General features: G+C 39.5%; 1 protein-coding gene across 11 annotated transcripts in view; it reads left to right on the top strand.

Moving 5' to 3' along the window:
* Nucleotides 1-22,723, top strand: part of LOC135484214 (apoptosis-stimulating of p53 protein 1-like) — a 33,690-nt gene that overhangs the window by 5,131 nt on the left and 5,836 nt on the right. For 3 of the 11 annotated variants that reach the window (XM_064765458.1, XM_064765456.1, XM_064765467.1), the window contains exons 4-7: nucleotides 6,183-6,244; nucleotides 18,660-18,933; nucleotides 19,611-19,798; nucleotides 20,209-22,350. In XM_064765458.1, coding sequence (XP_064621528.1) covers nucleotides 6,183-6,244; nucleotides 18,660-18,933; nucleotides 19,611-19,798; nucleotides 20,209-22,350 — 2,666 coding nt within the window. Of the gene's footprint in view, nucleotides 1-1,458; nucleotides 1,499-3,602; nucleotides 3,868-6,182; nucleotides 6,245-8,087; nucleotides 8,127-11,270; nucleotides 11,315-13,094; nucleotides 13,168-16,162; nucleotides 16,364-17,555; nucleotides 17,594-18,389; nucleotides 18,516-18,659; nucleotides 18,934-19,610; nucleotides 19,799-20,208; nucleotides 22,351-22,723 lie in introns of those variants that run through there. The other 8 variants (XM_064765460.1, XM_064765459.1, XM_064765464.1 and 5 more) reach the window with 8 other exon arrangements.

Genomic DNA, 22,723 nt, shown 5'->3' with positions numbered 1-22,723 from the left:
AAAATGATAGGATCTCAGCAGTTGTGGCTAGTTTTTTTGGGCAGTATTGGTGGTATAACCTGGATAGGTTCTTCTCCCTAGAAATAGAATTGAACCATATCCTTGATTTGATATAAACGATGAAGCTAGCATAGCTATACAAAGAACTCGGCAAGAAGCATCCTGTTAACTCTCTCTAGATCCTTCTTGTGAGTGAGACTTGGGGAGAATCAGAAGTTTGTAGAATCACAACAAAGCGCGCAGAGTGTGAATGGAACTCACCTTGGTGCCATCCCATTGTGTTTAGTTCCATTCACTGTCAATTAAAACGCATGATGTGCCCAACACCAGTGAACATATATGTTCTCTTAACTACAGTTCCCCAAGCTATTGTTGTTACAAGTGATTGTCATTCTCGGCTGGATATCAAATGAAATGAGACTAATAAGCTTGGGAATTCTCTTGCCCACTGCCAGTCTGAATGGTGCATTTGAGAAGTATTGTTTTGAAATTAGTTTCCCTGCTGGTAGTACTGATGGGCATTTCAATTGTGTTTGGTCAGTGTGAAGGTTGTTTTCTTCTTCAGGGTCAGAGGTCATTGCAAGGGGTTTGCACTATGAAAGGGGAACAGTCACTTGATGTAACTAGTTCGGAACCCTGACACATTGACTGGCATTTGCCCAAATCAAACTCAGCAAATTATAAATTTGACTAAAAAAAATTTTTTTGTTACAACTTGATTAATATACTCTTGAGGACCATCTCAAAAAAAAGGAAATTTGGTCTGAAATTACTTTTCAAGGAAGTCTCATTTCAGCCTCTTGTTGTGAGGTGAACTTTCACAATGGTTCAGGGACAAAGGAATCTCGCCACTGTCAGGTATGCAGTCTGATTGTGATTACATAAACCCTGGACAAGGGCTCTTGCATGCCTTACTGGACACATTGTTTGACCTCTAATTGTCTTGGATTGACCAATCATATTGTCTGGTCAGATTTAAGTCTATGTTAATTAGGTAAACAGAACTTGGGCAGGTACAGGACAGGTATGCGTGGGACTTTAGACATAGAAATCTAGGCGAAAAAGTTGTGCATTATCTGACATCTAGGCTTTATAGCCAGGTTGTTTATCAAAGAGGATTGTCTTTGTGGAATTTAGGTCCTGTTTTGTTTTCATACATTTTGTACAATGAGGTAAGGATTGTGCTTGAGGATATAAACATTGGCCTGTGATTGTCCTAGCTAATCATAAGTGGATTTATAGGATAAGGATTGGGGACAAATTGGTCTGTGCAGTTCGAAGTTATCAGCCTAAATGTTGGTGACTCCTTCAATTGTAGCATTTTTATCAAATTTCGCTTTGAGAATACATTGATTTGCATGTGGAGTACGTTTTCTGAGAGTGGATACCAAATGACGAAAAAGTATACTCTCATTTGAACTGTAGACTAGAGACAGATAATATCGAATTCATCTCATCTCCTGATTGATTGCAATGCCTGTTGATGGGCTTGACCAAGGTGAGTGTCAGTCATTGTTGATGTGATATCATCAAAATTAGTGACTGTTTTTAGTTTCTTTGTCTCTCATTGAAACAAACTTCCAGGTTTTGATGATTGGAGTACTGTGAGGTTCTGGCTTACAGGTGGCTTTCACCCTTTACCACTGTATGATAGCTTCATGATGTGACTCAATGACACGGTTTAGTTTGGCTTTAAGGGGAAACTTTCACTACGATCTGCTTCATTGGTATCCTTCCTTGCTCACGTATGTTGTACGTATACTTTGTGAAATATTTTACTGCTACAGGTATCATCAATCATGGTCAAAATTTCACCAACTTAAACAGTAACAAGGGAGACTTGATTTATATCTGTTTGAGCAGGACAAGTGTGGTAAAGGTTGTGCCTGTTGCAACTAATCATTCATTATTCTTATGAATACAACAGTATAATAGCATTACCATTCATAGAATGATTATATTGTGTAAATAACATTAACAATGATGAAACATGTTTTCAAAAATCCTAGTATGTTTTCTTTGCACTGTGACCTTGGTTACAATTTTTTTGTCACCAGAATTGGACTCATTCACCAACCTTGCAAATACGCATGCTCATTCTAACTATTTCCTGAAAAAGAATTTTATCATAATCAGTAGCGTATTTTACAAAAATGGCTCCTTTTTGCCTTCTTCAGCTTTGTAATTGTTTTTTCTTTGAATGGACTTCTGTTGTTTACGCTGTTCAGTGTTTGTTGTTATAGACACTCGGCACTAGGCAGAAATATTTCCTCAGCAGGTGTCATTTGGTCACACCTCCTTGTAGCCTATTTAAACATGCATGCACACCCTATTCATGTACAAGTTGTTAATTAACAGGTGTGGCCCATCACTGACAAAGCTAGACTAACTAGCATGATGCTTTTGGTTAAGGTTAAAAACCCACAGTGTATGCACACCTGCATCTGTACCTTGTCCATCATTTAATCCCTAAGCGTCTCTTCTTGACCCCCCAAGTCCCCTCCAGCCCCTCTACTTATTCAATACCGTTTATATGAAGTCACAATACACATGGAACCTGGATGTATCATTATTCGAGCAAATCAATCGTATTAATTACTTTCCCAAGCAATTATGGTCTTGGCGGCATTTTGACGTAGAAGGTGCTCTTGCCAATTGGTCGACAAAGCTAGAATGGTTGACAGTAATATCAAGTTACTGAAAGACCTAGCCTCTGGACTGAACAGAATAGCAGACATGATGTCCCAAAGTCTACACAGTGGAACTGAAGCCTGATTTGCTCAGCTGCAAGTCGATTAGATTAGGCCTTGGCAATGTACCTGTCTCTTGACATCAATAATTTTCTTTCCATGGGTGTCTAGATCAGTTCCGCTGTTTTTTTGAAGGAGGCATACCAACATGTATGATTTCTTCGTATGTTTTGATAGTGTCACTGGGGGCCAGTTTAGTAGGATAATGTAATATGTGTTGGCCGCAATCAATTGACACATTTCCTGACTAAATGGTAAAGAAAACATTATTGATGCTTATCAAAACTGTGAGAGTGGTTTTTGTCATGGGGTGATATGTTTTATGAAAGTTATGAAGTCATTTAGGCATGCTTGGGGTTCATGGTGTCTTGAGAGACGTCTTTTTAGAAAATGTCCCGAGATAGAGCACCAGCCCCCATTTGAGGCAATTCAAGTTAGCCATGAAAAAAGCACCAAAGATTATATTATAGCAACAATTATCATACATTTGCAGCCATTGCCCATCACAAAAAAACTTTATATTGATAACTTGATATACTTCAGCATTGCCCATCTGGCACTTCCTTGTAGCCTCCCTTTAAAATACATTCTACGTCATAAAATGACTTTCATTACCAGTTCAGACAAAACATACAAGAAACGAGATGCCTAATTTGCCAGCGCTACCCATTGGACAGACTCCAGTTTGCGTCATGAGATTGTAATATAAATTGCCACAAGTGTAAATCGAGGTATTGATGTCTCATTAGACTCTACCGGCTCCTCTGTAAACCATCGTTTCAACTTGATAGAATTAAGATGATTTAATCGTATTGGATTTTACTTATGAACCACGTGGGATGATCAGATCGGAAATTTCATGATTGCATGAAACCTGCTGTCAATTGTTAGTGGACTTTTGTATAGGATGTTTCAGTGAAATTGATTGTGGTTGTCGGGACTGGAATAGAAACTTGATGTAGTGACATCAACCAGTCAGGTTGAAGTATTTCAAAAAGAGTTCAACTTCTGTCTGTGGTGTTGATTGACTGTTCTTTCATATTTTGAACTGAACTGAATTGGCTGGATATGGCTTCAGTAATGAAGTCCCCTCATACAAGGAGGAAACCTCCACCATGTAAGTACATAACATGTCTGTTACTGATGTTGAATGACAGAAGTCTTGTTGTTTGTCGAATAACTGTTAGCTGATCTGTTCATGTCTTAAATCTGATTTATAAGTATTATCCTAAATCATGAGATCTAATATTCTTTAATATTGTTGGCTTTCAGTAATTTAGCAAACAGAGGAAAAAGACAAGGTCCAGCTGGGTTTTAACCGAAGCCCTTATGGTTACAAGGACTGAACCAAACAGAAATTCCCTCTAGCCTGGGCTTGTAGGAATGTTGCCAGACACAAGTGGTGTGAATGCGACACTTCAGCCAACCAAATTAATTCTTGTGATTACACTTTCTACAACGTTATTGTAGTACCGGGAAACTGCCAAAGGGCTGGCTGTAAAATGACATCCAGAACCTACTTGAAACCTTATGTGGCACAGCAGGACCATCAGCCTTGAAAATCCCACCAGTAATGAGTCGAGAGAGAAAAAATATCCCCCAAAACCTTGGTCATAGCCATTTGGATGGCTTGGATTAAGGGGCTAACCTATAATCTTCTAAATTATGCAACACATTGCGCCATAGTTTTCTTAAAAGTCCATAGTGGCCTGTGTCGGTCTGTGTGAATCTGCAATTGTTCTGAATGAAATTATAGGGTGCAAGGCTATGGTTACGTCTCTGCGCTGCACCATTTCAAACTGGCATGACTGGGCTGTGAGAGAGAAAGTTCCCTATGGGCACACCATTTTCTCAGTAGAGGTGATTATCTTGAATGTGGTAAGGATGGTGTCGTCATTCTTTCTGTCTTGGTTTGTCATCGTATGGTTAAGGTTTGGCTGTTAAGGAAAAGCGAAACTGTTCCGGGTGGTACTTGTTGTTAACTACTCCCTCACGAAATGTAGTGTATCACTCCATGTAGTGGTTTGCTGGTACCTTATTCTTCAATGGGTATAGGCTGGTCAGAAATTCATATAACCACTCCAGAGCTGATATTGTCGACTTGGGCAGGTCTTTGCACACCTCTTGTCTCCCATTGTTATCTCCAACGCCCCATATCACTCTACCATTCTATCAATTATGGCTTGGTATGCCAAGTGGCTTAATTACTCACTATATCAGTTATCTTAATCGCCAGGTTCCAATTTCAGTGTCATTAAAATGTCTCCATGGGAAAGAGCCAGATTTGGCTGAATCAGCAGTTGCTTATGGTCACTGACCAGCCAAACATGAAAATTGTAATGAAAATGTCATTTGTAGCTGTCCCTAATGCGTTTTGGTTTATAGTCTGTGCAGTGCAGAGGTTACCATCCAACTTTTGAACTGCGCATAGTCTATCTGACTCACTTTTTTTCTGGTTTGTGTAATTAGCGTTGTGGCTGTAAGCGTGATTGACATTTTGCTAATATCAGTAATAAAGCTGTATTGATTTAAGATTTTGAAAGACGACACCTCTCAGTTTCTGTGGATGACATTGGTGATTTTTGGGAATTCGATACGTCTGTCGGAGTTGCCTTGATTTGCAATTAGTGACTTTCAGTATGATTTTTTAAATCTTTGATTTTGTGACATTGCTATGGATTGAATTATTATGTTATTCAGAGAACCATGACTGAAAGCCAACCTCATAGGGGGAAGGATTGGGCGCAATTCATCTTAAATGACAGGAAGCCCTGTCAATTATCTTGATTTACGCAATTTTGCTAATATTATAATAAGTTTTGATGGGGGCAAAAGTTCAGAACATTTCCTATATTTTTGAAAATTAGTGGACATCTGTCCAAATTTCTTGACGGAGACATGCTATTGGAAACTTTTTTTGGTTGTCAGAACACAAATTTTGAAATAATTATTTTGAATTTCCACCTGATTAGCAGTACTGTTTGTTCAGTCATGTTGATATTGTCTATTTTTTCAAGCCAAAACATTCAAGTCGAACTTCAGTTATAGGAATAATGTAAAAACATTTGGTAATATTATGTTCACAATTTAATCCCATTAGAAATATTATTGAATAATTGTATGCAAAATTACATACCCTCTATTATACTTTCCATAGTAGTTGGTACTAAGTGTTGTTTCGGGTTAGGAAAACATATATCGCCCTCTTATGAGAAGTTTTGGGCCTGTCGAGTACGCTATTTCAAAATATTTGATCATTTTCGCTGACAACTTCGACATTTTTGCATGCTCATAGTGGGTTATAGTCCAACTCCTAGAAATGTATGTTGTGTGTGTCGGAGCTAACTCAGGTGTGTTTCCATTTTGTGGATTTTATACATTGTAAATGTGTGGGACTGTGAAGTTTAAATCAATTTTTTTGTGTATTTGCAGATCGGCGAGACAAGAAGAAAAATGGGATGAATGATTATCATTTTGGACAAGACATTCCAATGGTAAGACTATCCCCATTGCCTGTTCATTATTCCAAACTTTCATTTGTTTGTTGGAAATATTGTTAATACAATGTTCCCTGCAGACGCCATTAGCTTTGGCTGCTGATGACATCAAGTGCCGATGTTTTTGTCAGGGCAACCTTTCCCTAAAAGGCTGTTTTCATCATATCTGAAGTAAGTGACTGTACATGTAGCTTAACAGTATAGATTCTCAAAAAATATATATTTGCATGGTCGTCTTCAGATAATTTTCATTCTTTGTGTTCAAGTGCATGAATGAATTGGCCTCTTTCACTCCAATTCTCATACAGATTAATAGCAGTAATTCAAATATTTTTAGACATTCGCGACAGATGTTTAGGAATTTCCAAGTGGTTTAATCCGCACTTGGGTGAATCGTGTGAATGTTTAATCAGCGGGCTAGTCTGCACTGTCCACTCTGTTATACAATTCTAACCATTACAATCCCAATGCAATGGTCAAAACCCTGTTGGAGGTCCCCGTAAAGTCTGCTGCGCAATGGAGGGCCATGTCATGTCCGGTTCAGAATGCTCGATAAAAATAGTGGCTTAAAACTGAACTGTCACCTATAATACTCATGAAAATTCCTCTGTTCAATATCTTTTTCAAATGCTTCCGTTTTGTCTTTATTTGCTATGTGCACTGGGATAAGAGAGGTTTCTTTTGTGCTTGATTGCACGCATTTGTTGAATTTCTCTTGTCTACGTCCCATAAATTACTAATATTTACGTTGTTCTTATCATTCCAATTACCTCAGTCATGTCACATCCATGTCCACATTGGTCCTGATTAGTTGAATTTATCAATTAATTTCATTTTCAGGCATAAACTGGGTCTGCTTGTGAAATCACCTTATCGGTAATGTGATTATTAATGAGGACAAATTTCATTTCTAGTGATGTCGACCAAGCCCAAGTCATGAAAATCTTCATGGTAACCTATGATTGCCTTATCACGAGTAGAACTTGATGTAACCTACTCTTTTCATGGCATTAACGGATGGGCCATTATTGAGTCTTTTCAATAAGAGGAACGTGACTCATTTCTCTTATTTGCACATAGGCAAATTACAAATTAAAGTTGGCAAAGTCTAAGTGTAAAATGATACGGAACCTTACCCCTTGCCTCTGGTTGTGTTGTTCCAAGCATTTCCTTCTAGAATGGATTTTGGAATTTGGAATCTCCGATTTCATGTTTCATGTTGACAAGGACCATAATTGACATGTGTCGCTGCTGATATTGTGTATGAATTATGTTGTGAAATAGACCCAGGTGTTACACATGCAATATGATCTCTTTTCAATGCATGGTATGGACTTTTCCAAACATTCCAATCATTTGTAAGCCACCCCTGTGGCTAAATATCTGATTGACAACCAGAACAAAGTTTTGCACCCTTGATATGATATTGAGCATTGAACATATCAGAGGTGCACGGCATCAACACATTGGTACAAACAGTAAGAAAACCAAAGATATCATGTCTAATCACACAAACTTGTGCACTATCAATGTACCAAGTTGACGTGAAAACCACAATATGTATTTGGCATTATTTCATTTTCTATAAAGACACCCCATAATGTTGTGGGAAGTTTGACAATGCATTCCATAAAACCATTATAACGATACAGAATTCATAATTCGTCAGTGGTTGAACTTCTGACCTGTGTCGCTCCCAAAAGCTGGACCCTTCATGTACAGCTGAGGCTCGATCATCAGTTGTGGGAGGGAGATGTGCTCGGGCCATGCTGGAAGAACGGGCAGCGTGTTGCTAATGTTTCTTTTGATCGGAGAATTATTGCTTAAAAGTGGAAATAGTTAGCTGTGATTCATGAAGACTGTATCTTGGTCATTGCAGGTAGGTTTGTTGTTTCCAAATATTTCGTTTTGATAGTCATTCACTAAATTCAGGCATGTAGGGACTGGTGGTCACTGACTCATTTGTCAAGCCTGATGCACATCTCAAATTTATTTGTCATATCAAGTTTGTGATGTGATACCACCTAACTCATGTGCAAGATTAGACAAGACCCACCCTCTATCTAAGTAAATTTATAATCTATTCATTTAAGGCACTGTTTAATGTTGATATGTGATGTACAGTACCACCCAACTGGTTGTTTGACATTGCTCATATTGAGACCTGTTTATCAAAATTCAGCCTAACGAGATCAGTGGTATGTTGTGCTCGCTCTTATTGCTGGACGCAGAGGATACTGAACAATGAAAACATCTGATTTCATAAGCTGTGTTCAAGAATTAAGAGATGGCCTCTCCAACTCAAATGAGTTGCTACCACAGCTAACCTATTGCTTATGCTGCGTCACAGCCAACTGCTTGCAGCAGGTCTTATCTCTTCTTCCCTGCGTGGGATCAAAGAACATGGCCCCGCATTAATAATACAAAAGAAGAAAGTAAGTGACTTCTGCTGCTAATGTGATACAACCTACACAAACACGGACTGTAACTCATGACATTTACCAGCAAGGAGATAAAGAAGAAACCAGCTTATCATATTGATATTGACATCAATCATAGCTTGTGTCTTTTACTTGCTTCCTTGATTGTCTTTTGAGTCTCAGACTGACTTACTGTGGACCTGGTAATGATTGCAACCGTTTTCTTTTGGGATGCGGACATGTTGCAAGTCAAAATAGCCTGACCAACCAACAGGTTGAAAGGTTTCAGAATAGACTGGGGAGTGGAGTTGGATGATATCTGCTACCATAGTTGATATCGGACTATAAACCCCCAACTTTAATATTAGAATACACAGAAAAAAGAAACCTCTCAGTGGCCAGAAGGCAAATTTCCAATTCTGACAGTTCCTCTCAAGTGTGGTGTAGATGATTTTAAAGTGATCAAATATTGACTTGAGCAGTAGTACAAGAAAATGTTTTTGTAAAACAAGTTGTTTCATATTTGAACAAGTAATGGTTGAAAGTCCTCACAAGGTTACCTAATATTTTAAGTACCAGTAATTGCACCCAGGCTTGCAAAGATATTCTAGAGTGAATATTTGAGTTCATATTTAAGTCTGTGCCACCAAAAACCCATTTCTTCAAATGCTAAATTTTGTGGTCAAGTATTGTGATTGAATGGGTAGTCTAAATTTTTTCTCGAAGATACTTCAAGGATGTGATGATATCATACCTGTCCATGAAGGACTAAGGCCAGGGCAATTTTGAGTGGCTTTCCCACACTACAAGACAAGTGTCTTCAGGGAGCTGATATCATATACTATTGACCCTTTAACAGAGCATTCACACTTCATCAGTATCAGTGATACACCCATTTATGATTTAGGCTTAGAATCTCTTGAATAGTTAAGATCGAAATATTTGGTGCCCAGATATTTCCCTCTAATTTTGTACCAACATGGCTATCAAGCACATTTTGTCAATCGAGGCACACAATTTCACCCCTACACAGAATGGCTGGAATCTCACGGTAAACAATGTCACATATTTCATAGCAAGGGTAAAATATGTGGGACCCTTCCCCAGGTGTTATAATCGATCCATCCACTTGACATTTCATTCTCAACAGGACAGTCGGTCTCATCCCTCTGGCATCTGATTCTGATGGAGTTGTCATCTCTGAAATATTTGATTGATGGACCCGAGTGTGTTTGGTATTCAGCTCATCCGAGACCCTTGACCGCCACAGCTTTGTACACCTTTGTCTTAGAAGCCGGATACTGCCGGAGGGGTCCAGCAATGTTTAATCGACCAATCTGTTGATCCTTGGGGCTGCCCACTTAATTTGGCTGTTGTCAAGTCTCTGGACCAAGCTATACATGCACTAGGACTCAACGTCTTTTTCAGAAGCTATTCCTGTTGACTACATTTTGACCTTGAATGTTAATTTTGGGGTTTTGAAGTGGATATTTCTTTTTGAGTTTGACTTGCATTGCAGTGTTAAAGCCAGAAAAGATCCAAAGTAAATTTTGTCGAAGGTTTATACCACTTCTGCCTTGAATAAGTTAGGAACCTGCCATTTGAAAATGAGTCAATTCTTGAAGCAACATTTATAAGTTGGAAAACATTTCCAGTTCAGCTACAGAAAGATTGCCATTCACTCTAGGGATCATCCCCTTCGGTTTGTAAAGTTCAAGCACCACTTTTGAGCCAAAGATAAGATCAGACAAAGAATGAAAGGGAAAGTCAAAGTGCCTTGTTCACTGCCAAGGCAATATGGTTGTGTCAATGAATTGTATTTCATGAGTGTTTGGGAATCTCAATACTCGGAACACGGATAACAGGAAACTCTCAACTCAAAGGAGAGTTCATACCGTGACTTTCATGTTGGTGTTGACCTGTTTTGTTGTGCCCCTGGATGACTGGCGGTCACAATATTATTGTCCGATAAAATTTCATGCCAGGTCGTCGTGATCTCGTTGTGTTGACCCTTAAGATCATCTGAGTTTACCTCGCTTTCTTTACTGCATTGTATTGTACTTGGAACTATTCTTGGTAATATGACATTTCAGTGGCCATCCTTTTGCGTAGCAGTTGATATTATCATGCATTGTCCCCTGACTCTTAAACCTTGAAATCCATACCAGTATCTAGGATGTCATAGTTCTGTATTAAGAGTAGAATATGGAATTCACCACTTCCCTCAAGCAGGCTCTTTGAGCCTTCCTGTTTGCACTGGTCCGACTTTCATGCTTCCTGGACCTAGTAGCAAGTGAGAGGGCTTCTCACTGCATGTCCAGTGCAGACAGGAGAGCCGAAATCTTTTGCGATGTTACATAAAAAAGATGAGAGAATGATCAAAAATTTGGATTCATCCAATCAGCCAACCAACTTGATGTAGGCCAGCAATTTAATATCGCTATATACTGTTCTGATGCAGAATTTATTGTTGGCATACAAGGTGATTAATTTAACGGTTGAGGTCAGGGTTGTTTCTCATTTTGATAAAGCAGAGGCATACTGATATCACGTTGTTGAAATTGCGCATTCTTGCCACTTTCTCTCAATGTGATTAGATACAATGTTCATGCACAGGAGAAGTAATGGTAAAAAGAGGTGCGCTCGGGTAAGTACAATGAAATTTATAATGCTGTGTTGATTGTAATAATATCTGCTTATACTTTGTATCGTTGATGCAGCTTGATGGTTGCATGGTTGCATCTTTTGAATGACTACTGTACAAATGTAGGAGAGCTATATCCTCCTTTTATCTTTATCGTGAGAAAGTAATGGTCACATTAGCTCTTGTCTGTCTGTTATCCTCATCATTCTCATCAACATTGTTCTTCACTGATTGCATGACCAATTTTGCCTCCTGCTCAACTGAGGTGTGAAATTGCTGTGCGTGGATGCCTTGTAACATCATCTTCTTGCATCACCATAAATAATCGCAAAGCAACTCTTTTTCTAGTCTCTAGAGTCCAGGTTACTCCTAAACGTCATTTGGTCATTGTACCAAACTGACTTTTTCTTTTGCTTTGAAGTGTTGACAACTCATTCTTTCTTGCTCATCTATCTAGGGAATTTCTTATTTTCCTTATCAGAAGAACAGTTCGACTCATCACTCATCTTTTGCTGTGTCCTAGCTCACATCAGTTGCAGTTGTTAGAATTCTCGTGCCATGCCGGCATTCCAGATAGCTATACTTCCATCTTGTTTCATGGAAAGAGAGAGAGTAGGCCACTAACCTAACTTTGTTTGGTGAAACATCTTTAAAGTGGTAAGGTTGTTCTTTACTTTTTCATGCATTTGTTGGTCTTCATGACTTGGCAGGAGCATTGCTTTTGGGCAATGATCTATGGAGCTTCCATAGTTTCAGTTCCTTTATGTCCATGGTGGGATTTGAATTTTAAAAAGTAGCCGCCTCCTATCAACACTTGCTTTTGTATAACGGTCTGCATGTTGTTTATTGTTTTATTAATACTTCTTGCAACATTAGATTAATGGGTCTAAATTACAGTATATAGCTGCATAATGGGTTCCATTAATAATTCTTGATGATTTGCCTACAAATTGTTCACAAAAATATCATCTAATTGCTTGGGTTGTCACTTTTTTGTGATATATTAGCAATGTGGCGTTGGATGAATTGCCGGGAAGGATGATGATTGTTTTCCACACCACTGGAAAGCAAGTTTGAAACTCATGTGATATATTCTCTTGGAATTTGCAGTTGAGAATAACGCATCTGATTATCACTAATGTTATGGTATATTAGGTGGTAAGTAACTATAAGCCAGTATGCTGACTATAAGGATAGTGCTGTTCACTCCTGAGGTGTTTGAAGTTTTTTGTTTGGCCCCAAACCCCTGTCTAGTGATGGCAGCTACTGTCGTTGTTACTGACCCCTATTGGTAGTGCAAGTCTTACTTTCTGGTGTGTCCACTACATTTGCTATTGGGCACCATCTTTGAGGGAGTGAAACTACTGCCTGTGTTTCTGGTCCCGATTGGTTGATGGTCCACTTTAGACCTAAATGAGAACTCCTCATATATCATTACTTACTAATTGACATCCTTATGTTGGACTTAATTGTCATCCGTATCTCGAACTTGACACTTTTACCAAGTACTCATTTTATCAAGAATGGAGCAAGTCTCATTCATAATATGAGAGTATAATGTAATCTGATAATAGACCGTCAGCCAAATCTGTTAAGTATATATTGAAGTTGTACTTACCTGGCTTGGCCCAGTTCGAATCAAAGGTTGGCATTTATTTCAGTATGTAAGAGGCATTCCTCTCTCTTGTCAATGATATACAATGAGATAAAATGATATGTTTTGGCATAGTTTGCGTGGTGAGGTGTTCCGCGTCTTTCACCACATTGAGAAAAGGCCCTAGACTCGAGCAGAGAGGTTTGTCATGAACATGGGATTAAATGAAAAAGGAATTGATGATGATGATATCTACATACATGTGAGTATCAAACTAAAACGAGAAATTGTATACAAATTTGTATGATAGGCTTCATTGTGGGTTAAGCTGTATTTTGATCTCATTACTCTTGTTGTACATCTTGCGGGAATTGGTGTCCTGCCCCTACTTTATTGCCACCACCATAGCTTTTTTGTGCCGACATTTCTCTAGGTCACAAGCGTCTTTTGACATTTTGAGATGACTGTTCCCTGACAAATGACAAGATCGGTAGCTGCCAGTGGTTAGATTCATGTAGTTCCTTTTTGAGTTCAATAGGGAGTTTCTGTTATTAACTCGGTAGAGTTTAGTCCAGGAGCATTCTTATATCCTTTGAGCGAAGCCAGCCACAGCAACAATAATGTTGTATAGAGTAGAAATGGAGTTAAAACGAGCTAAACTTGACCTATCACAATCACATGGTCCATTAGCTCCATGCCGTCAAACCATTGAGGAAATATTTAATTTATGACAAATGCAATCGAGGAGAGTCAGGTAGTCTTGCTGGTGGGCACTATTAGCCTAGTGTGGCTCAGAGTGGTCTGTATTTGTAACTTAGCAGTAAGATCAATAAGTCATCGTGTTAATTTGATGGAGTGAATGGGCATTGTGACAGTGAGTGAGAGAAATTCATGGAGTTATACAAGCGAATTTATTATTTGTGTAGATTATAGTCTATTGCAGGTATCACCAACTGGTGCCACCAATTTCAGGTGGAACTTTCTTTGGCAGAAGACATGGCTTGGTTGAGATCTGAATCTTCATCGGTCAGGCGTTATAGGCAATACCTCTCTATGAATGCCTGTAACATCTCATTTATCATGTATTTTATACAAAAATATTCGATGTTTGGAACAGGTGCCCAACAAATCAAAATTGATTAGTCTAGGAATTATTTTTCACAACCTATAGCCTGTCTTTACCAAAGTATCAATGATTGGACCACAGAAGTTGTATATGCAATATCATAATCCGGTAAAGTGGTTTCAGACCTCTGGCGGTCCAGCTTGAGGCCTATCAAGACCTGGTAAAATGTGATGGTTGCATGAACTATGCTCCTTGTTCTTGTATTTTCCCAGTCCCATCCACATGATAGGCCACTAATGGTCATGTTCACTCTTCAAATCAATGGGGTCTAGGTGTGATTCACAGAATGTCAATATTCGAAAGAATTTGACCAAGGCCTGGAAAACGTAAGTTCCCTGCAAGGTTTTGGGGTATCCCCCTATGACATCAACAGCACTAGGACTAAAATAGAACAGGCTTGACCACTTTATATACATTGTACCAGGTCATGCGGACATGTGATTTGTGGACATTGGGCATTTCCCATGAAATTCATTGATAAACTGTCTTGGCACATATTTGTGCTAGATATAAAACTATAACCTTCCGTGTGAAATCAATCATTTCCTTGTTACACATTTGGGGTAAATGGTCAGTGTAATAACTTCTATAGTCGAGACCACTTGAGACCTTCTGATTTCTTTTGTGAAGCAGTTTACCTTCGATTGAAGATCACATATTTGATTAGCATCTTCTACCATCTTCCTTGCTCCAGGTAAGCTCAGTTTCTCCCTGTCCACTTCAGAAGTATACACCTTTCCAGAAATGGGGCGCTGAGTGTCCGAAATAGTGATGTCATAAGGGGAAACTGGGCCTTATGGTGGAGGGACAAAGGAGATAGTCATGGTTGACCAACACACTTAAATGCCTTTGATGACGGACAAGGGGAAAAAGTTAGTTCCAATGTAGCCACCAATTTCGGGAAGCATGTATAGTTTCATCCAATGGCTTCAACAAATCATTGATACAAAGTACATACTGGTTGTGTCACTAGCATTTTGACAAACTTGTGCTGCTGTCATAACCAAACAGACTGTCGATTTTTTCCTCCTCTTACGATTGTAATCCCGAGCACATGGCAGGGAGCATCTGTTTCCTAGAACTCTTTGTTTGACTGGCTGATGAATAATGATGTCCACAATCATTTGCATATCTTGTTTCTTTATTTGTGAAACAATAAATGGATGAGGTGTCAGCATATTTTATTCATGTCTATTGATTAATTCATTAGCAGTGCTCTCCATATGCTGCTTTGATTGTGGGATCAAACATAAGTCAATCATTCAGTTTCACTTCCTCATTATTGTCAGACTCCAAACTTCCATCCGTTGTTTGTTGAATATCAAAAGTAGTTCTGTTTGTGTGTGGTTTGACTTGTTTCTTTGTGTCTCTGATGTTCCTATGGTTGTGGGATCATCACCATGGTTTTTCCTGGGTTCCGGTACTTATTCTAATGACCCTCATTGCCCTTGGTTACCAGATGCCTGAAAAGGTGGTGTGTAATGACAATGGCTGTTCACAGTTGTCGGTTGAACCCCACAGAGAGCGATGCTAAATATTATATCAATAACTACCCCAAAGCACGTTCTGCCACACAGTGGTCAGAAATTGTCATATCCAATAATCATCAGAATGTCATCCCTTTGCCGGTTAAAGCCTCATTTTCTGACCATGAGAATATGCAAAAATGAAAAATGTATAGTCTTGGCTGAAAATAATCAAGAAAATGTGTTCTGATGGGCCACATAAGTCTCAACTCGATCTATTGTACTACTTACATACACATGTACATACAAGTTGTCACAAAATAGTCAAACTCCTTGGAGTCCTGATAACTGTCACTCTGATCCATGAGCCTGAATTCAAGAACTTTCCATCTGCTGCCTTGTTCAACGACAAAGTGTAAAGAAAACTATAAAGGTCAGGCATACAGATTGCAAATATTTTCAACAGTACGATGAGACTCAAACTCAATCTTTCATTGTCCGAAACGAGGTACCGCCCAACCAAGCATTTATGGTCCGCCCGGGTGTGATTACATGATGGAAGAGTTTGTTGACACGCAGCGCTATTTTACCTGGCATGCTGTACATTTATCAACGCTGGGCTTCCCAACATGCATCACCTGGCTTTATTCCTACAAAAATCAATATTTGAGTCACAAATGCGTAATATTCTGCGTGTGACGTGAGCGTGTTTCATATTTTGCAAGGGGAGTGCTTTATAAAGAGCCGTTGATAATGTTGGACATGACTTGACAAAGGAATCTCACGGATAGTAAGCTGTATCTTATGTGTTGTCCGTTTATTAAGGGAATATGATGAGTATAGCGAGAGTGGAACCCCAAGTCCATGTACGTACCAACGGATTGATACCGCTTTGAATATGGCTGCTTTTCGTACCTGTGTATAGCGTGGTATAGGCCTTTGCCATCATCTCCATACTGGGATTTGTGTTTGAAATTGTCATGTTCTATGTACATCCTACATGTATGTCTGCATATCATACCTAGCTTGATATCTCTGATGAGCACATTTTACCTCTTGATGTATACCTTGTACAGTAATAGTTGAACAAGGGGCCTCCTAGTCCACCCACTCATCCCATTGTATAAATCCTAGGTCCGCATTATAGAGCTTTAACTACTGCCTTGCTCCAGTTGGTTTTTCGCTTGATTCCTTGAGCCTTTTATATCGAGAATTAACCACATAGTGCATAACTAGATTTCCCACTGGTCTTTTTAGCCAGTATATTTGGAGGCAATGCAGGCAGCCAGTCTTTGCTAGGCCCTATTTCATTTATTGGCAGTTGGCTCGTTCTGTGCATTTTGGTAATTCTAGTGATATTTTGGTGGTGAACTGTTTGCCTCTTGATTTAGAAGATGACTTTCTGGCCTGAAATTTTGATTCCTTTAGATACAAATACAATTGAGTTGTTGTCATAGATGGCATTGTATGTATAGATTGTGTGCTGTAACATTTTGATTAGAAAAATTCAACCACAATTTAATTTCCATGCAATTCAATTTCAATTGATTTTACTGATGTTGATGAAATGTAATTAACCCATGAATCAACTATACAAAAGAAATTTCAATTCTATTCAGACTGAAGTATGTTCAGAAATAACCTACAGAGAAATGGTAATTTGAAGAGGATGAGTTATTCCTGTCGGCCCGTGTTATTGTCTGAAAATCCATCACAATAGGTCGCTGTAACCGAAACACCAAATGAATGAAGTTCCTGATAGTAAATTATTTCTATCGAAATGTTTGCTGTCTTCTCATTGGTTGAGCTTGATAAATAACTTCGATTGAGTTCCATATTTGTGTTGAGTTTCCCTCAGTTCACAGAATGGTCAATGTTAGAAGAGGTCTTCGTATGAACTTTGGTTGAAATCGAAATATTTTGTTTACCTTGTGAGTGGACATGGCTCAGAGACGCCAATTGGCTTTCCCAGCGTGAGATATTCCGACAGGATATCCTGTTCTTGGCATATTAAAGTCACATTACCATAGTTTTGAATTTCATTTGGACATATGACAATGGTCGTTGATGTTGGTATATTGCCGGATGGGCTAGAGGTAAGAATATTCAAGTTGGTGTATTGTTGTGAATGAGGGAGGAATATCGTTTTGGGAGTTTTCATTGCGTGAGTTAGTTTGGTTTTTTGACAGACCGACTGTATCATTGGTCATGAGCTTTCCGATTTTTCCTGAGGATCTCTTGCAAAATAAAAAACAGCTTTGTTTTGTTTCAGATCGTTGAGAGTATGCAATGTTAAACAAATCGGCGTGTGAAATAATTGTTTTTTCTCTCAATATTACGACACCTGTATATTTAATCGGAATTCCTAGTGGGATTTCATTTTCAACCACAAATAAAATAAGCCCTCCTGTTATGTTGAACAAATTTAATATCTCAAATTCAATCATATTTCTTATGGCATTTTGCATAATAAAAAATGTAAAATAAAATTCAGTGAACGTTTTTCTGACCAGCTATCAATAGCATGCCATAACTGTATTAATCTTATGCAAATTAAACACTTTTCTATTCCTTTGAAATATAAAAAAAATTCCTTTTCTCGAAAAGTGCTTTGGTATGTTGAAGATATGTTTAATACTAGTAATAGTATTTACTTGTTCTTTTGTAGACATGTTAAAATTAGTTAGAATGACATCAACTTATGCAAAGTATTGATTTACGTTGATAAAAGATAAGTTTGTGGTCAATTTTTCTGTACAATAGCAGGTCATTTGAGGTGGATATCAGCGGGGTGGCAATATTCTCTGAATGGCGGCAAAGATTTCGTGACGTTGGCAAATCCTAGGCCCTTTTGACCATGCCACAACTGGTAGCCCAGGCACCTGCTGTGTACTGCTTTATGAAGTCACACGTAGTGGTCAATGGCTCGGTCTTGACCACAGTAGGACCTGTTGACTTCTTCACACCTGCCGATGCCTGTAAAGTGGATCAACTGGTGTTCTTTGACTTCTGAATTAGGTAGGCTTAGTTTTGTTTTGACTAAAGGTAAATTCTTTTTATTACTTTTCAGAATTGCAGCATTCGAAATACAAATATGGGTCAATGTATAAGTACTTAAAGCATGTAAAAATACTCAATTTTCTCTCTGTCTGTGTGTTTCAGATGCCCGGTGGAGTAGACCTCACACTGACGGAACTGCAGGAGATGGCCACCAGGCAACAGCAGCAGATCGAGAACCAACAACAGATGCTGGTGGCCAAGGAACAGCGCCTCAAGTACCTCAAACAGCAAGAGATGAGGCACCAACAGATCGCCAGTGAGAATGAACGGTTACGCAAGTTACGTGAAAAGGTGGAGTCACAGGAGTTGAAGCTGAAGAAACTGAGGGCTTTGAGGGGTCAGGTGGACCAGCAGAGGATGTCCAATGGGAACCTCAGTAAGTTATTATGTAGAGTAGAACCTCTCTTTTTTCTACGACTAGGCCACAGTGCCTACTTCTCAGGATACTACATCAAGTTTATTCAATCTCTCAAGTCTAATCCTTTAGAAGGGAAAAGCAACCACTTTCTGTCTACGGGGTATTCTTCTGATTGATTTCGCTGTGTGTTTTCTTTTATCCCAATTGTTCGCCGAGCTCCACTTATTTGCTAATGAGTCTACATGTAATTGTTGAATCATTAATGATGTGTACAATAATTAGTTTGATGTATCATGTAATAGAGCAATGTGATGAGAACAGTTGGGTGATGATTTTCAAACAATAACCAGCTAGCTATGACATGAATGTTGAAATGTACACTTAAAATTGACATTCATAACATTGTTTTCATGCCATGGATACCTACAGCTACTCACTGTGATGACTTGCTTGGATAGATAGAGACAAATGTCATGGACTATCATGAGAAATGTTTTTGGGACTTGAATTCCAAAATTCCTCAGCTCCTGGTTTGTTGCTATATTTAGAAAACATACAGTGAAATGTTGATATTCATGGAGTATAAAAGCAAATTTGAAATACTGCAACATCATTTCTGAGGTTTCATGCACTGTCCAAATAATTTACCTCCAGGTCGACAACTTTTGAGATGTCCTTTTTCCATCCATTTTCAGATTCTGAACTGGAGTCTATCAAGGTGTTATTCAACGAGAAAGAGAAAGAGTTATCGATTGCTGTGGCAAAGGTGGAGGAGCTGACCAAACAACTTGACGAGGTGAAAAGAGGAAACAACCATGCTGGTGACGGGAAGCATAAGTCATCCGGTGATGCTGAACTGGAGAAACTGAAGAAAGAACTTATGGTATGTGTTATTTGTTACTATGATAATAGAAGTGGTCTGATGTATGTGATGTTATTGTACCGTTTGTACCATGGGACATTTGAGAAATGCGTTGAGACTGCCCCCTCTGGATGACTCAACATCATTAGTTGCTCTGTTACAGCAGAGCTGTTGAACAAAAGGCTTCCCGTCATATATAGTTACGTCATGCTAGTGAGTGTCAAAATCAGAGAGTGCAATTCGTTGTCAGGTGGTACTTTCATGTTGGCACTATTGATGAAATGATACCTAGTTACGTAACACAGGTAGTAATGAGTGCATGCAGTTTGAAAATAAGTTGTTACACCACCAATGATGTCATCATTCAGATAATTACATGTGTGGAACAAAGATATACTATTTTCATACCTAACTGTGAACACTATTTCTAGATTCGCAACAAATTGAATGAGCAGCAAAGTACCAAGCTGAACGCCCACCGTGAGGTGCTGTCAAAACGTCATGAAGAGATCACCATGATGGACACGCGCATCGAAGAGCTGCAAGAGCGACTCCATAAGAAACGGCAACAGCAGCAACAACAACAGCAACACAAAGGATTTCCCCCGAGTGGTCGACCACAGAGTGCAAATATTGCTGCAGTGGAACCGTATGTTCGGACAGAGCAGAAAGATTCATCAAAGGATGACTTGTATGAAGAGGATTTGAAATCCGGTCTTGGTCCCAGCAAACAGCAACCTCGATATCAGACTCTGCCTTATAACACCAAGTTCCCAGTTCATCTCGAGGGACAGAAACAACCCCAACAGGATATCAATAGCAATATTTACAACTACGAGAAGAAGTTGGAGGCGAATAACAATATGTTAAAACAGGAGAACAATAAACCGGAACAGAAAAGTGTAGAGAATAAAAGTGGTGTGTATCTTGCTAAGGAGCCTGTGAAGTCCCAGCCATCACAGTTCCTCACTTCAAAGGTGTACAATGTTACTCAGGATCATCTGAACAGTGGAATAGAAAAGCGGGTGCCGACATCTACATTTAAAGGCGGTTCTAGTGGTATCACACATTTTACACCGAGGCCATTTTCTTCTACGTACAGTAGCGTGTCCTTCAACCCAACTCAAGGTCCTGCAGATAAGAGGAATGTGCAGGTGTCCCAGCCACAGTCTAGCTTCACTGCCCAAGGCCAAGCCGGTGCTCTGTCGAAACCACTCTATTCGGAAGCTGGTAAGGGTGCTCCAACAAACGCACCAATCACTCCACCGCGCTTGAGCACCAAGTACACAATGTCACAGGATTCATCCACCAGCCCAGGAGGTTCCAGCAGCAGCACTGCCCCACACAGCAGTCCAGATGTTTCTCCCGGTTACTACCAGACTGCAATAAGTCGGTCTGTTCAGCCTCCGCAGCCTTCCTGGGCAGACAGTCCTTCAAGCTCTCAGTCTTCTCCAAGCCAAAATCCACAATCACCCCCAGTTACTAACACAAGGAATGTGCCAACAACTGGTGGATATGGACCAACGGTTGCTGTCAGTCGTAACACTGGCTCAAATTCTGGTTTAGTTGTTCGAGTTACAAACAATGAAGGATTTGCTCCAAGTCCAAATAGTAGTGGTGATTCGAATTCAGGTTCATTGGTGTATAACCCTACGTCCTCTGGTGCAGAGAACACAAGCAATGGAAAAATGGTGCCGAACATTCAAAATAAAAATGATTCTGAACGGGCAGAATATCCGAGTGGGAGACTTGATCAAAACACTAGTTATGAAGGACCAAATATATCCGTTAGTAGTGCGAACTCAAGCTCGGGAAGTATGCCGAGTCCAAGCTCGTCTGATTCCTCTGCTGCTACTAAACCAAGGTTTGCCCCACGAGGTGTTATTGCTAATACGTACATGCGGAAACTTGGTTCAACTGCTTTGTCCCAGTACAATAAACTGAGTCAAATGTACCAGGGATTCCCAAATCAGCCGCAACAAGGTGAGGCTAACCAGGGTGCTAAACAAGACAGTAATCAAACAGTTCAGCCAATGGGAAAGACGGAAAATGTTTACCCGAATGATGTGTCGCCACAGGAATCTAGTCAAAAAACGGGTGAACAATCCCCACCGGATTCTGACAATGGCAGCTTCCAAGTGCCTGGGTTTCATCAATACGGTACTATCAATGCAGATAAGTTCAGTTCCAAGGGCATTACCCCAAGAACATTGAGGAGGAGGCATTCTTCGGGAGAGGGAGATGACCTCTTTACGAAACTGCAATTTCAAAGTGCCAAACCGTCCGTGTCTTCTGTAGGTGAAAATGAGGAGGATGCATCAAAAGGGGACGCTGGATATTTTTACGAGGGACGTCAAAATGAGATGCAGAGAACACATTCTAATTCAACTGGATCTACAGGTTCAGAGGAAGAAAAACGGAAACCAAAGTCGGCACCGTTGATTCTCCGAAAGAAGGGGTCTAAGTCCAAGGCTATGCTGCAGAAGAGAAGGGTCAGTTTTGATCCCTTGGCCCTTCTCTTGGATGCATCTCTTGAAGGAGAACTAGAGTTGGTCATGAGAACAGCCAAAGAGGTAAATATTATACTCCTTTATATAAATCTATTGGCTAATTACTTAAATGCTTGAAATTTCTTGTCCTAAAACTAAAGAATCTAACCTGTCTGGCTTACAAAAGACTTATTAACTGAGGCCCTAACTCTACTCAGTACAGTTATTGTGTATTGTATGTCACCAACTAGTAGGCCCTTTTGCTTCGACCATGCTATATAACTCTCAACGGGTCTGAAAATGGGTGCCTCACAGATATGTTATGACTATTCCTTGGCACACAACTTATGAATACACAAGGATTTACTGCATGCTTGGCCTTGTGCAATCGATATATAAGTACCTATAGAATGCACGAGACATCGATTTATCTCTCATTTGATCATTAGTCAATCAT

This window comes from Lineus longissimus, chromosome 3 (genome assembly GCF_910592395.1).
Source record: "Lineus longissimus chromosome 3, tnLinLong1.2, whole genome shotgun sequence".
In the NCBI taxonomy this organism is placed as follows: Eukaryota; Metazoa; Nemertea; class Pilidiophora; order Heteronemertea; family Lineidae; genus Lineus; species Lineus longissimus.
This window is presented reverse-complemented; position numbering and strand designations above follow the sequence as displayed.